Source organism: Euprymna scolopes, chromosome 10, assembly GCF_053919585.1.
Source record: "Euprymna scolopes isolate OS-2025 chromosome 10, ASM5391958v1, whole genome shotgun sequence".
In the NCBI taxonomy this organism is placed as follows: domain Eukaryota; kingdom Metazoa; phylum Mollusca; class Cephalopoda; order Sepiida; family Sepiolidae; genus Euprymna; species Euprymna scolopes.
This window is the reverse complement of record NC_136491.1, coordinates 33,670,470-33,688,043: the sequence shown is the minus strand read 5'-3', so window position 1 is coordinate 33,688,043 and position 17,574 is coordinate 33,670,470. Positions and strand designations below refer to the sequence as shown.

At 36.2% G+C, this 17,574-nt stretch overlaps 1 protein-coding gene across 1 annotated transcript in view; it reads right to left on the bottom strand.

Annotated features, from left to right (window-relative positions):
- The window catches only part of LOC145285922 (ADAMTS-like protein 2), a 525,770-nt gene that overhangs the window by 167,725 nt on the left and 340,471 nt on the right, over positions 1 to 17,574 (bottom strand). Inside the window, exon 8 of the mRNA XM_080134423.1 lies at positions 11,941 to 12,116. Within this exon, the coding sequence (XP_079990549.1) occupies positions 11,941 to 12,116 (176 nt within the window). The remainder of the gene's footprint in view (positions 1 to 11,940; positions 12,117 to 17,574) is intronic.

Genomic DNA, 17,574 nt, shown 5'->3' with positions numbered 1-17,574 from the left:
TGATACGACATGGCAACTACAGCTTCTCTTCCAAATTTCGGATTCTTACCATGTCGTATCACATTTTCATTCCTTTTGCTGGATTGATTTTTGCTATTTCTTCTGATGAGTTAAGGGGATAATAAATTCACTGATTGATATAATAATTAAGTGATTGATTCTGCGCTACGAAACAGATACTGTCAAGAATTGTACAAATCAATTGATGTAAAGGAATAAAATAAAAAATTGTCAACATCATGTACTTTGGAATATAAACTTTTGTCATTTATCCTCTCTCTCATATATATATATATATATCACTGGATATATATATATATATATATATATATATATATATATATATATATATATATATATATATATATACTTCTTACAAAATAATGAAATGCAATATATCTATTGGTATGCAAATCCAGTGATTATCGGTCTTACAAAATATTATTAAATGTATTATTACCGAGTGTATTGGAGAAATTACAATACGCGTTAGATCTTTCTACCATCTTACTACCAGGAACTTCCATTTCAGGATTTAGCATGCATTTTGGATTTGAAGTTCAATATCATTTTTTCTGTCTTAATATATAATTTCCCTTATCTTATATAGCTAAAATTATTTAAGAACTTTAAAACTTTTTTATTTTTCTATGTTTATTACCTTTAGCAAATAAGGTGCAAACCAATAATAACATTTGCTAATATTTTTCCTCGAAGAAGATGAATAAACATCGAAAACCCATGGGTTAAGGAAACATATTTATTTAACTATATTCTTTGCAAAAAATTTAAAAACATATTCCATATTTAAGAATTAACCCACTCAAATCATAAAATTTAAATACCTAATTTATATATATATATATATATATATATACATATATATATATACATATATATATACATATATATATATATATATATATATATATATATATATATAATCATATACTAGGGCAGTATTCTATCATTTATACAATGCTGGCTAAATATTTGCGCTAAGCTCTGGATATTCTTTTATTTTATCGTTTTTTTTCTATATGACGGGCTAACGTTTCCGCGAGAGTGAAGTAATTCGGCAAGCGTACTAACGTTTTCAACCCACGTGGGTCGTCTTCAGGTACTGTCATACAGTGGTTGTTCATTGATGAATTGACTAACCAGAGGGTGCACCTATAAATATTGGAGTATGATATCCCCACATCTAAACCCGTTTATTATTTACTTGTGTTTGCTTAAAAAACTATTTAAAACTCTTAACTTATTTATTTGTTTATCTGTGAAAAAGTTATTTAAAAATGTTAACTTCTGTATATATTCAGTGATTTCTGAATTTAATTCTTTATACTTTATATACGGTTTGAGGGGGTTCGAGAGTATTTGTAATTCCTACGGCAAACCGGTCTGTAATTAATTTCTAAAATAAATATATTAAAAAAATGTAAGTATTAAAAATATTAGATATAATTATCGTTAAAAATTTAATAGATAATGACCACACCCCTTATCCTAGAATGTTTTTTTTTAGTATTGATATTCATATTAAAACCACTGTTTTCTATTTATTTAAAAAGAAAATACTACTTTGTTATATATGATTCGTGGAATTGTATTCAGCTGCGAAAGGTCTAACAAATAAGCATATTCTTTTAAACATTCATTTTAATTAATTCCCTATTAGATTTTTCGTTTTTTTTTATAGTATGATCATCTTTAGTTAACTATTACGTAAAATGATATTCATGTAGATATTCTACATGATTTATACTTGTGTTAAATTTACGTAAAAAGCTTTTAATAAAAACAAACCTCTTTCTATGACTATTTATATATGCGTATATAAATTTGTTTAAAGATTTTGTCTACAAACTCCTCTCTCACCTTTTGGTCTACAGGCATGAAACTTAATTTATAGAGTATTTGAATCCATGCGAAACTTTATGTTTGGGGTTTAGCCGAGGAAAATCGGTGCAAAAATTAAGAAATGTAATTTGCCAGGTTAAAGTATAACGACGGGATTATGAATATGCATGCGTAACGTAATAGATATTGGTTCATGTTTTAATTTTTAGCCTTGCAGCAAACATGTCTTCATAAACAAGCGCTTACATCAAAGGAAAAAGTAAATCGTAAACTAAACGTGTTGATTTTGATTCTTGGTGGAGGCGCACGTGTCATTTTTTTTGTATTGGGTCCAATATAATATAATAATAAATACGAAATCTGCATTAATCAAAATATCATATTTAAGCGTATTTTACGATCGAGCAATGCCGGGAGGCTTACTTGTAAATTTTATATTTTCGTTTGTCTTTTTTTAATTTTTTTTATCTACCGAAAGAAAATGTATAGCAATCAATATTTAATTAGTTTCTAATTAAACCTGGTATATCTATCCCCCATATTGGAACCACACGATGATACACGAAACCGATTTTCTGAACAATCTGTTAAATTTTTTTGTCATTATTTTAAAACAGTTTTACTAAATGTTGTCAATTCCTTGTTCAGTCAATGGAATGAGTTTTGGAATTTACACCTAAATAACTTATTTTTACTTTAAAAATTAACATAAAACACTACTGCCTTGATAGAGTTCAAAATGGACTTTGTAGCCTCGTAGGGGATGCCCTTTTCTCTTCCCTGCAACCTCTTTCTCATAGAAGAGATGTTGCGAGATTGTCTCTGATTTATCGTTATTTTCATGGAAAGTCCTCGACTGAGCTCCAATCTATGGTCCCCCCTCGCCAAACTTTTACAAAAAACACTCATCTATCTGAAAACACTATCAATAACCCCCCACTTTTTATCTGTGCGTAAAGCTAAACGTATATCCATGAACAAGGTTTCTTTCTTAGAACTGCACACCTGTGGAACTGTTTGCTTTTGCCTGCTTTCAAGCTGACTACAATATGGTTGTCTTCAAGTCCAATGTAAACAAATTCTTGATGAGCCGTTCCACTTAAGTTAGCAAATTAACCGAATTTCCATTACTAACGATTACTATATTGTCCAACTGACTACTGTATATTCTTTAACCCTTATCCTCGAGTGACCTCTGGGCCTTGATAAGTGGTGATGCCTATGTTAAAATAAATGTTTCCCCGTGAAACTACTATAACCATTTATATCTACTTACGTTATATTAGAAACTTAGCGACCTCTAAAATGTTTAAATATTGATTTTCATTTTAGTTTTTTTAATTTTATTTATTTATTTATTTTTTTTTTTATTTATTTTTTTTTTGTAGAATCTGGAAGATGAGTGTCTAATCAATAATAATCTGTTGGAAATAGTTAAAAAAATTCGAAAAGAACTTCTTTCAACCATACAGCCAATAATTCGCTTCCATTTTCCCTATTAGTGTTTCTAAAATGGGGATTGATTTATAAGACGTTTGTATTAGAAGTTAAACACCCCTATAAATCTTTAAATATTGATTTTTTTTTTTTTTTTTTGCATTTTGTTTTTGATACTCTGGAAGATTAGTTTCCAATCGCTAATAGCCCGCTAAAAAATTGAAAACAAAAACGAAAGTAAAAAATATATGAGCGATGCTCATTACACAGGTCGACCGAAAAAAGGGTACTTCTTTGTTATTGTAGCGAAATCTGACCGCCGAAATGTTGATTTTTAATTAAATAAAAAAGGATAACTACTTGCATTTTTTGTCAATTTTTACAATAAGCAATATTATCTACCCAAGTGTCATGTCACAATTAGTTAACCATTTCTAGAATATTGCATAAAACCTTTTCTTCCATGACTGAACAAGAAAATTATATCGGCAATTTTTGTTTTGTCACGTGACATGCGACGTAACACAAGGAAAATAGCTAAAAATTTTAATTTCTTCGAAAAATATTCTCTTTAATAATTAATTTTCTACCTAATCGCTTTTCGCCATTCTTGGATACTTTCATTCGGGCGACATGGAAATTTTGTGGAAATCAGTACTTTCACTTGAAAATCAATATTTCAATTTTCGAATTTCGTTACAATAAGGAAGAGCCACCAAAACATTTTACGAATATTCTCATTTATTATATTTGAAAGCAATATTTTCTCTAAAAAAATGTTTGAATATAAACATATTTATTTGAATAAGAAGACAAGTTTTCCAAACTAATTTCTGTTCTTTTTTAAATCCTATAAAGTTTTAACATTATTTTCTCTTTCTTTATTGAATTATCATCGGTCTCCCACTTACTTTGTTGGTTTATTCTTTAACAGGATTGTTTTTCATTTTTCGATTGATTATTTTTTCATGACAACAAAATTGGCGAATTGTTTTTTTAATTTAACATTTTCTAGTGCGTGCTCACATGCGTGTTTATAGTAAAATTAACTTCTCATATTTTCCCTTTGTCAACCTCAGTAAGAATGGACATCATCGAACGTGCATAGAATAATTTAAACGGATATATCACTTAAATTTAAGATATTGCACGTCACAGTTCGCTTGGCGTTTGTATTAACTGTCACAGCACGAGGGAGGAGAAAACTAAGTAATTTGTGTTAAGCGATATACACGCCAGAAATTCTTTTCAAAATTGAACGAATCAGTTCTTTCGAATTCTGTCTTCTCGCAAACGTTGCACTCTTCACAAGCAAGTTCTTTTCAACCGTCGACCGGCTAAAAAAAAAAAAAAAGAAACGACTCGCAATCTTTGTTTCGGCTTGACTTTTTATAGCCGTCGGGCGAACCCAATTGTTGCTCACAAACGTTTTTCTTTGTAATCTAACGGTCCCAGGTTCGCTCCCCACCGCAGGCACGCACAACTCATACTTTTTTGTGCGCTTTTGCGCATGCTCGTCAAATTCCTCCCTGATCTCGAGATCACACATATGACAATGCTAGGCAGGCCGTTTCGTCCGGCTACTTCGCCTTAATGGTACAGATTCAGGAACTTCCTCAGTGGTTTCTTCGTCTGCTGGATCATTAAACTCGTTCTGCTCTGGATCCTCATCATCTTCTGAAGAGCTTCAGTCATCATCTTCTGAAGAGCTTTCGTCATCTGGCCGTTCGTACAGCAGTGGGTCTTCGTCATCTGATTAATGTAATTCATCATTGATTATAACGTCATGTCGGCATGCTGGGCGCACATCTTTTATGTGGCGTGGTGTTCCATCAACTGATATTGCGTGTTGACTATTTATTTTTGTCACTGTTCCTGTAACGAACTGCGTTGTGCATCTTCCCCGCGGATTCTTCACCCAAACCGCACCCCTCCCTTGTATGAATTAGCCCCTACGGTTTCGGACACCCTCACTTCATCGATACCTTTGATACGAATCCTATAATTGTATAGCATATTCGCAGGTGCTGTCATGGCTGTCTTATCATCTTTAGGCGTAACGTTGTACCAGTACACTGCCTCCAAGATCGTGCACAATGCGCTTTTTAGTGCGATGGGACCGCTCGATTATACCGTTTCCGAAGGGTATGTGGGCACACCGATATTGAATGTGCACACCCCATATTTGTGTAAAATCAGCAATTGTCTTTCCGCAAAATGCTGCACCATTATCTGTGAGCAATTCGGTTGGCGGCCCCCTTTTGCAGAATATACTCTGCAACTCCTTAATGACGCTTGCCGAATCCTGTCGTTACAACTGTCTCCAAATGGCAAAACGGCTGGGACCACAATCTATCAATATCAAGTACACCTTAGTACCGAAATGGGTTATATCCATAGCAACCCTACTCCAAGTGTCCATGATTTTAAGCCTACCTGGCTTCCAATGCACCGGAGCTGGATATATGGATTGGCATTCTTTACAATCCCCAACCACAGATCGCACGTGAGTTTCAGTTATTATTGAATTGACCAACTTTACAAAGTACCATGTTCTTTTCACACTGGGATGTCCACTGGACTGATGAATTGTTTGTATCTGAGAGTCGTGTTCGTGTTCTGCAGCCACAGCGCACACAAGTTCTCTGGGTTCTGTTGCCTTACGGATCTCATCTATCCCCCGCTGTGGTACTCGAGTAAGTTGGTCAGCTCTGTTATCGTGAGACTTGACGATTAACATTTCCGAGGCTGCTTTAAAGTGTACTCTCGTCAGTCCAGACAAGGTGCCAGTTATCCACCGATAGACACAGGCAGAGTCAGTTCGCAAATGTATGGTTTTAGCTTTCCACTGTAATGCAAGATTGATCCATCGCAGCACAGCATCAAGCTCAGCTAAATTTATGCGTTTGTCTGCGCGGAGCCAGCTTGCTTCCTCCGCCACAGAACCGTTGCTTTCCACAACCACGCCTGTAGCAATAGAACTGGCATCCATCCATACTGTGACTTCTTCTCCACAGATGCACCAGTCACCTTTTACTGGATCTTCCTGGGATACTCTCAAACAAATGTCTTTGATCATCCGTGCTAGAATAGGGTCTCGCACTTCGTCATCCCATCCAGTTGTGATCATATTCGCCCTTCGTTTCACAAATGATGTGGCGAGACGCAACCAGCCACACACTGGGAAATGACCAGTCAGTTTCCCGCACACTGAAAATACAATTCGGCGAGTAAGTCTATTAGGTACTGTCGGAAGGTCACTGCCACGCCGCCATAACAATTTTCCGTTCTCCTCTTGGACACGTAATCCCAATACACGCGGGCCCAATCTCAACTGTTCTGGGCTCTTGCTTTCCAGGCCAAACTTCTCCAAATGTTCCTTTACACAGGTTGCCGAACATATGCTTTCATTCACAAAAATTTCATCAATATATGAGGACGTAGTCTCATTTATATTCTTATCCTGTCTGAGGACGGTATTAGCAATGGCCCGCATTATTAGAGGGGCAACGTTCAGCCCGAATCCGAGGCGGGTAAGACAATATCGCTGTCCCTTAATTTTTACTGTTTGGAACGGCCACAGAGATTTGTCAACATGTACTTGCAAATAGACTCGGCGTAGGTCCAGCACTGCAACGTTTGGTCCCTGTTGTCGCCATTCCCTCAATTTTTGTAAGCAAACATCTGCGTTGGCAGAATGCACATCCACGTACTCATTTAACTCCCTATAATCCATAACGGGACGCACTTTGTTTATTCTCCTGCACACCAACCATGAGAGGGATTAGACCTTTTGGAGGGCCAAGTTCGTCCTCAGGATATGGCAGTAACCAACCATTATCAATCCACACCTGCAATTCCCGATCGTTTTTATCACGAATCGGTGTTGGCGCTGGATACTCTGCAAGTCTATTTCTCAATATAAGTGGAGGTTGGTCGCCACCTAACTTCCACGATGTAGTCCACTTCTGAGTATCTTGATCATATTTGGCAGAGAAGTCAGGCTCGGTAATAGTGATAACAGCAAAATTGGCCCTGCTAAAATGTGGAAAGGTCACCTCTCCTGCGCTAGACACTACTATTCCCCCCAGTCGCTTGATTGCGTCCAGCCCAAGCAATAAATCCAATCCCAGTAAGTATTCATCCACAACTAGGACTTCTATGCTAATGCTCCGTGTTGCATCAAGGTCAACCTGCACCATTCCTACTCCACAGCAGCTTAGTGTGATTCCATCTGCTGTGAGCACTGGGGTTACTTTCCTCATCCATTCCTTTCAACATGACTTGCGGACTAGTGACTTTGTGCATCCGGTATCCACCAGAGCTGAGCGTGGTAGTCCATTGATGAGAACCGTGCCAATCGGAAAGGTGCCATTTACACCAGTTTGGGAGATGAGATTGGCGCTTACTTCTCGTTCCCTTGCTCGTTTCCCGGACAAAATCGAGCAATGTGCCCTCGCCGCCGACATTGATAACACGTGATAGGGTTTCGAGGTCTGACCCCGACATCTCCTCTTGTTGCACTATCAAATAGGAAAGTGCTTGCCCTATGATTCAGTCCATTACACTTGTAACACCTCCGTGAAGTATCTGTCTCCTTAGGGTTAACTGGTGTCGATCGTGCAGCTAATGCAGCTTGCTCTCGAACTGTCGGGTTAGTCATTAAAATAGCACGAGCGCGCGCCAGCACATGAGATAGATTCAAGTTATCCATCTGGGATGATGCCCGCAACACGTTTTCCGCATGTTCAAGCAAACCAGCAATAAATGCACATTGCAGGCATTGATCCGATACGCAGCCAAATATGACTGCTAGCCTGCGCAGCTCCGCCAAAAAGATGTCGACTGTTTCACCCCGTTGGAGACGACGAGCTGCGAACTGCTTCCATGCAGCAAACGTATCCAAAGCAACCGCTGTGTACAGAGTTTTCTTTATGCACCCAAAATCGGCCCGCTTTTCCTCATGTAATTGCTGATACACTGCATGGGCGCCGCCTGACAAACGCATTGGAATTACACATTCAATGCGCTTTACGCCACTTACCTGGCATATTCGTTCAGCTTTCTCCAACCACTCCACTATTGACTGTCCAGATTCACTGCCATCAAATATAGGTATAAGTTTTGGATCGAAATCAATAATAGCCGAGATAGCTTGTCGCAGCGCGAGGGAGGAGAAAGCTGGGTAATTTGTGTTAAGCGATATACACGCCAGAAATTCTTTTCTAAAGTTGAACGAATCAGTTGTTTCGACTTCTGTCTTCTCGCAAACGTTGCATTCTTCACAAGCAAGTTCTCTTCAACCGTCGACCGACCAAAAAAAAAAAAAGAAACGACTCGCAATCTTTGTTTCAGCTTGATTTCTTATAGCCGTCAGGCGAACCCAATTGTCGCGGTAACGCGAGTATACCTCACAAACGTTTTTCTTTGTAATCTAACAGTCCTAGGTTCGCTCCCCGACGCAGGAACGCACAACTCATACTTTTTGTGCGCTTTTGCGCATGCTCGTCACATTAACCATTAACACGGCTCAGGGACAATTCTTACATTTGTGTGACTTACTTCTACACACAGATTGCTTCTCGCATGGGCAAATACATGCAGTGTGTTCTACACTCAGTTCAGAAAATGGAACGCCCCAAATTATTGTATCTTTTCAAGTATTGGGAACATAAACATATAAGGAACATGCATTTTCCTTTACTTTTTTTGTTTTGTTTGTTCTTCATTTAACCAAACTGGTCCATAGCAATGCGTGGCCGGGTGCAGCTAGTTTTTATATATTAGTGCTGCAAATATAATTATTTTCGCAAGTAAGTCCCTTTTCCTCCTGATATTCTCTTGGATGGCTGTGAGAAATCGACTTTATAACTTCTTGGTCTTTCTTTCTTATACAAATCTTTCTTGTAGTCTATATATTAAATCCATTGCTCTTTCTGATTCTCGTAAAGTGTATTCTTTCTATCGCTGTGCATATGTTCTGAGACCCGAGGCTATTCTTTATCTCTACAAATTTACTATCAGTATGGAGTACTTTTGCCAAATTTGAGCTGGTAAATCTCTGTCTCATTTGAAGGTTCTTGATAAATTGCAGAAATGTATCTGACATTTGATTGGCCCAACTCTCTCTCCTCTTTATTGCAACCTCTCTTTCACAGACGAAGTGTAGCGAGTCTAAGTTCTTTCTACAAATACTATTATGTTTTTTTTTTTAGAATCGCCTGATCTATTTTCTGCTTCCTTTGTTCCAGCACGTCTGACTTGTTGGTCTATAAATTGTAATACAGCTTCATATTCCAGTAGTATGCGCAGAAACGAGTTAAAGCATTTTCATTTTGGACACGAAAGGTAAAGTTTGTCACTACATTTACGACTCACAACTCAAGCTCGAACAGAGCTGATAAATCTCTGTCCAATTTAAGGGTTCTTGATAAGGTGCCGAAACGTATCTGCAATTAAATTTGCCTCAGTCTATCTTCTTCTTTTGCAATCTCTCTCACAGTGATATTGCAAGTCTCAGTCTTTTCTACAAATAATTTTATAGCATGTGTTCCTCAGAATTTTCTGATCTATTTCCTGCTTCCTTTGTCCCAGTACGTTTGACTTGTTGATCTAGTAGTCTTCACCAATTCGCTATTTTAATACGTCATTGTAATACAGCCTCATATTCCTATAGTTTAAAAAAAAAGAACTGCAAGGTCTTGGAACTCTTTTCCTGCTCACTGTTTTCCATCTACATGCAGCCTTAGTCTTTTCAAGAATAAGGTTAATATGCATCTCGTATCTTTAGCTATAGTTCTTGTCATCTCATTAGCTCAAGTGGCTTCATGCCTTGTCTCGAGTGATTTCGACAAGGATCTTTGACTAAAAACAGATTTTTTATCACAAAATGCAGAGGTCATTGCTATGTGATAATTTGACGGCAATGTTATATGTCACACTATAATTAGCAAGATAGATTTTTTAAAATCAAATTATTATGAAATGTAAATTATTACGTGAACTATAAATCGCTAGCAAGCCACTCGGTCGTAAAATATGCTTAAATATGATAGTTTGATTAATGCAGATTTCGTATGCATTATTATATTATATTAGACCCAATATATTGTAATTGAAAGCCAAAACGTTTAGCTTACGATTGACTTTTTCCTCTGGACGTTAATACCGTAGCTATGAAAGCAAATTTGCTGCAAAGCTAAAAATTAAAACACGAACTAATAGCTATTACTTTATGCATGCATATCCGTAATGCTGTCATTCGACGTTCACCTGGCAAATTCTATTTTTCAAATTTTCACACTTTTGCGCCAATTTCCCTGGCTAAAATCCAACTATAAAGTTTTGCATGGGTTCGAGTACCCTATATATTAAGTTTCATGTCTATAAACCAAAAACTAACAGCGGTGTTTGGTAGGCAAACTTTTTTAAACAAATATATACACGCATACATAAATATATATAGAAAGATGTTTGTGCTTACTATAATCTTTTTACGCAAATATAAATCATGTAGAATATCTGCATGAATATAATTACACGATATAGTTTACTAAAAATGATCATATGATAAAGAAAACCGAAAAATCTTATATAGAATTAATTAAAATGAATGTTTAGAAGAATATGCAAATTAGCTAGATCTTTTGCTAGTGAATGCAATTCCACGATCCATATATAACAAAGTTATGTTTTCTTTTTAAATAAATAGAGAAAAGGGTTTTTAATATGTATATCAACACACACAAAAAATGAAATTTATAGGAAGTATAGATAGATATAGATAGATATAGAAGATATAGATAGATTGACAGTTTCTCAATCTGCAATCTTATCTCTATATGAGAATATGACTTTTTCTTAAGAATGTTTTGTTTTCTAAACATGAGATTTTTTCCAGTTGCTATGGAATAAAATCAGATTCGCACATATAGCCTTCGACTTAACAAAGAATATCGAGGTATATGTTTTGATGTTAAATTTCATCTATTCTGTCCTCGGTCAATGAAATATAAGTCCTTCTAGACTGTTGCATTAAAATAAATGTCCTTTTAAGGAACGGGAGCTTAAACACATTTTAAAAAAAAAGTACTATGTCTTAAGTTTGCTTTTGTGGGGATGCAATGTGGGAAGTTAATGAAGGATTTACCAACGGCTTATACACATGAATTATACGGTATAATCGCGTTGACACACTGATTCTCGTCAGATCAACGAAGTTAAGCAACGTTGAACCTGGTTAGTACTGGAAATTCTTGGCGCTGTGTGTGCTCTCCGCTTATCTCGGCATTTGTTTCCAGTCGTCCTGTACATACACTTCACTTGTCACTGGTATTTAACAATGCTGACTAAGGAGAGGGGTGGTTGGAGATTGCGCACCTCCCTCCAATAAAATTTCATTTGCAGAACGTGCATTTGCTTTTTAAAAATGCGCCTATTTAATCTGCGCGTTTTTCGATGAGATTTGTTTTTTAAACTTAAGCATCCATAGTTGATGAATCGAAATAGATATTCTTTATCGAGGTACGTTCCGTTCTAGAAATGATGAAGCCTATTAAGTTATTGAATGACGAGGTTCTGACGTTCACTTCCACCAATGTTACCAGATTTTAAAGAAGTCAAAACGCTTCGTTTACTTACCACCACTGTGAGGCTGCTATTAATTGGTCCCTCGGCATGAAGCGTTTCCAGACCTTTGACGTTATAGACGGCGTGGTGGTAATAGAATATGGTTCCCGACACCAGTTTCGTCACACTCGGATATTTCGTGTTAATACCACCGTTTAGTACGTATTGGCCTCGTTCGTTGCGGAGAGCTTAAAAAAAAAAAAGAATTAGATCACAGATGAAATATAATACAAACATTTTTTTGCAAAGGAGTCGCCACTTATCAAGGTTGGGACGCCACTCGAGAGTAAGGGTTAATGTGTGTACTGTAGTAATCGGGATAATAGCGTAGTGATCGTTAGTCGTGGAAATTTGATAAAATTAGATTCAAAAGTTTGGTTCAACAAGAACTTGTTTCCGTTGAACTTAAAGACGGCAATATTGTAGCCAGCTGGAAAGCAACAAACGGAACAGTGTTCCACAGGCCAGCAATTCTAGGGAAAAAAGCTTTGTTCATGGAATCCACGTTTTGGTTTATGCACCAATAGAGAGTGAGGAAAATTATTGATAGTGATTTTGACTACAGCAGTGTTTTTTTGTTTTTTTGTTTTTGTTTTTTTTGGAAGATTGATAAGGGGGAGAGCACTTACCAGGAAAATAACGATAGAGCAGAAACAAGCTCGCAACGTCTCTTCTGTGAGACAGAGGTTGCAGAAAGGATAAAAGAATATCACCTACTAGATTACGAAGTCTGTTTTGAAATCTGTTAAGGCAGGATAGGTTGTTCCGAGCAGTTCTTGCCCAGATATGACAACTGTACTCCATCCTAGGAAGTACTTGACTGAAAACACGATGACAAAAAGGTCAGATTCGTAATAGATTGGCAATAAATGTTGTTGCTGTCGGACTTCTTATCAGTTTTAGAAGGTCAACTCGCTGAGATTTTGTTTTCTCTCTGAAAAGGCGTTAGTTCATTACTAATTGCCCGAGGGGCCCATACCGAAAATGCCGACGGAGCTGCTCAGGCATTTTTGCATGCCAGATTACGTTTATTTTAGTGCGTTGGGTTCTTAAAACCAGACCTGACGTCCTACCTAACTTCCTGAAAAAGAGGTAAATGCTATGGATGTTATAGAAATATTAGTGTGTTCGAAAACTACTCGCCAATTTAAAAATCCCTTGTTTAAAATGTTGATCTAACTTTCTATTTTTACAAGTCTATATATAAGGTTTTACATGCTTAATAATGTTCGTGTTCTTTTTAATAGATTATTATTAGTATTATTATTATTAGTAGTAGTAGTATTAGTATTATTATTAGTAGTAGTAGTAGTAGTAGTAGTAGTAATATTCAGACAGAAAATTCGCTTTGAGAACAATTTATGGTTTTCCCTGAAGTCTGATTGACAAGTCTCCGCAGATTCCAAGTACTCTCCACCTCTTTCGATTCCATTCGCAAATTGATTTGCCTGGTTAGTGCTTTCATTCCGCGGTCTTTCCATCCTCCTTGACCCTTCGACTACTTGGTGCGGTGCCAGTCGTTGATGACACCAATTTTTTTTTTGGGGGGGGGAAGAGCGGGAGAAGGGAATGAAAAGAGAGAGATGGAAAGAAAAAGGGAAGATGAAGAATAACGGGTAGAGGCGAAAAACGGATGGGAGGAGTGAAAGGGGGAGTAGGCACTTTTCAGTTTATTAGTGACGTCTTTTTGTTTCACTTCTGTCGTAGTTTCTATATGCCTGGTTAGAATTTCTCGCTCATGTGGACTAGTTTCTGCATTCGAGGATTTTTCTTAAGATTTCAGCTGTTTTCAGCAATACAGTTTGTTGCATAATCTCAGTCTTCCCGTCGATTCCGGTTTCTCTTAGTCTTTTTTCAAGTTTTGTGGGACTGTTTCTATTGTTCCTACAACTATTTTCTTCAGATTCAATATTCCTTTTAGTTGTCTGATAAGTTCCGCAAATTTGTTACGTTTTATCTTTCTCTTTGATTTTCACCCTGTGGCTACTGGGATGACAAAATCTAAAATTTGGCAGTTTCTTTTCATTATTGTTAATTATCATGACATCTGGTCTTTTGGCTTGGACGGGTTTATCGGTTTGTATCTCCATGTCCCAAATGATTTTGTGGTTTTCATTTTCCTGTAATGTATCCGGTTTGTCTTTGAACCATTTACCAGGACATCCGAGGCGTAGTCGTTTGTAGAATTCCCCATGTAGTCGTGCCTGTTTTATATTGCATTTAGACTAGTTTGCTGCATTCGTTTATTATGTGTTTTTTGTTTGTTTGTTTTTTAAAGTTCAATATTTTTATTGGTGAATTCCGTACCGTTGTCAGAGCAAATACACTTGACTTCACCGTAGGGAGCCATGTCGGCTAGATATTTTTAGTTGCTAGCAGGGTATCAGATTTGTTCTTTAAAAAGTAAACCATTATTAAACCTGAAATGTCATCTACGAAATTCAACACATATCTATAATGTTCTCTGGTCATTGATTCCACGGGACCGTTCAAGTCACAATGTACCATTGATAGGATTTTTTTTTTTGCCTTTTTGTCTGGTATCTTGTTTTGATAGTTTGTCATTTTCCCTTGCGTACAGACGTCGCAGTTGAAGTTTTTTGATGTTTGTATTTTCATTCCATCAACTACAGTCAGCAACTTTTTGATATCAGGAATAGTGCAGTGTCCAAGAATGTTATGCGATGTCTGTAGATCATGGCAGACGGTTTTCAATGGGACTACGCTATTTAAATAATATAGTCTTCCATTTTCTTTAATGTCGAATACAGTTCCATTCGGGTATACCAGTTTTGATTTATTGGGGCTAAAGTTTATATTTGCACCTTGTTTTGTGGCAGCTTGTACAGAAAATATATTTTGTTTAAATTTTGGGATTAGAAGAGCGTTTTCTAGAATACGGAAACATAACTCACCTTTATTGTTCCTTAGCGAGATTTTCGCATCGCCTCTTTTCAAAACGATATCCTTTACTCAACTCCCGTCAGCTAGTTCTACAAAATTATTTTGAAGCTTAAAGTTGGGGTCAAAATTGATAAAATCAGATTCCTTTGTAATCACATGTGCCGTGGCCCCACAATCGACAAGAAAATTATTATTGTTTGTTGAAGCATTAAATGTACATGAAAATAAAAATGAATTTTCGCTAACAGAGCTCTCTACATTTTTAATGGACTCGCCATTTTGAGTCCTGTATCTATATTGGAAACTCTTGTGATTAGGTCGTCCACAATTATAGCAAATAATTTTTGTACTTTTCTTAGGAGAAAAATTGTTTTTGGCAAAGTTGCGGTTTTTATTCCTGGCATGGGTATAATTTAATTTTGGTGTTTTATGTGTGTATTTTTAAATTTCATGATATTTGTGGATTCGTTTTTTTCTGTGATCATTTTTTCAGTTTCTTCGTAACTTCTGAGTGCTACCTTGAATTGCCTAAAAGCCATGCGTCTTTCTTTCTGGGTTATCACGGTGGTAAATGGCTTGAAATCACTCGGTAATCCCTTAAGGACCATGGAAATTAACAGACTGTCACTTATAACTTCACCAGGCATTTTTAAAGAATTTGCAGTCGTTTCGGCTCTGATAATATAATCAGTAATAGTTTCAGCTTCCATTCGTTTTAGAGAAGTCAGTTCAGTGTATAAAGAAATAATTTTGGGTTTTCCTTTCGATAAATAATGCTCTCTCAATATGATTAATGCAGCCATCGTCCATGGCTTCTCTCATTACCAGTGATAGACTTCGGTCATCTAAACACTGTATTAATTCCGCAAAGACAGTTGCGTTTTTTTCAATGAAGTCGGGATCATTTCTGTTTTCAGGTTGTGTTTGAAGTACTTTGTGTAGCTTTTGGATTCGTAGATATCCTAGAAATTTAACTTGCCACAATTTGAATTTTGATCCATCGAAATAAAGACGCACGCTGGGCCCATAACCTCTAGAAGTGTAAGCCATGTTTAGTTTCAGAACAGTTTCTGATGGTTCGTTGTTATAAACAAGTTTTGAGAGGTGACTGGTTTGCAGTAGACAGAACAGTTTCCGATGGTTCGTTGTTATAAACAAGTTTTGAGAGGTGACTTGTTTGCAGTAGAAAGAACAGTTCTCGATGGTTCGTTGTTATACACAAGTCCTGAGAGGTGACTTGTTTGCAGTAGACAGTTCCACAGAGCAAAATATTCTTACCGTGTCGAGACGGAAAAAACATGTGAAATTGCTACAGAAAAGGTTTAATATTTATGGAGCAATTCTGGTTTCTGATTGGTTGGTAGCAGAACGTGAATTAATTCGATTCGTCAGTTCCTAGCATCATCGTTTATAAATAGAGCTGTCCGACTGTGTTGGATCATACCCCATTCTGTGTCCAAAATATTGCAACAAATGTTTCGTCTCTTTATCCACAGAATCTACATTTACTGTTTTCTTGGGTTTTATCTATTTTAGCTTTCATATGTATATATAATGATAAAAGTCCACGTCTGCTTCTAGGATATTTCAAGGCTATGAGGGTTTTTTGAAGTATAAAAAATTTCATTTATTGTATTTAATATTTTATTTTTTTATATTTTAACCGGTCCTCCGATCTTGGTCACAAAAATGTATCGAAATGAAAATGAAAGATGGTTAAAAAACTAGAAATTTGTAAATTTGGCAACATTCATTCCTTGCAAAAAGTTCGCGTGAATTATTTTTGCTGGTTGTCGAAGAAGTATGTTGTATTTTTTTTTTAATTTTGCAACGTATTAGCGTTTAATTCAAACGGCAAAAAAAGACGCAATTGATTTCAATATGTATAATAAATGGTTGGAAACGGAAACAAATTCGTTGAACGGTAAAAATAATGTTATTAGTAGTTATAATAATGATGATAGTAATAGTTGAAACAAAAATATTAATGGATAAATATAGTAAACTATTAATAACAATGGTGGTAGTTTTAAATAATAATAAGAAGAAGAAGAAACCTTCACACGAGGGCGAGTTAGAGCCAATGTCGGTTTTTAATGTGGAGTAAATTCCGCCCCCTTGTGTGAGTATTTAGAGAAGTGAAACAACAAACTACCTCTAACGTATAAAGCAATGTTATTTGTGTGAACAAATAGAGCTTAGATGTTTAATCTTGGTAATTCCAGATACCCACCTTAGCAGTAGTCAAATACCATGACGGTTCGTGGATATTATATATATATATATATATATATATATATATATATATATATATATATATATATATATATATATATATATAAGTGAACGTGTCTGTGTACCTGTATGTGTATCTGTGTGTCTGTGTATCTGTGTGTCTGAGTGTCTGTGTGTGTACATTTCCGTACGCAATCACTCTGTCAATTTTCAGATATACAGTATACTGAGATTTGGGAAAATCTTTGTGATCGGTTTTCGGCCAGAAATTTGGCTGTTAAGGGGTCAAAATTCAACGATTTGACATTTGAGAAATCTACCAAACTCATCCGACAATTTTGGGTCTAAATACTTGAAATTCAAAGTTAAAATTTGACCACTGCGGTCTCTACCAAATTACTCAGACAATTTCTGGTCTAAACATTTGAAATTTTACATAAAGGGTATTCAGAGATAGGCCAAGCTTTTTAATCGGTTTGATAAAAAAATTTTAGTTACCAATATATA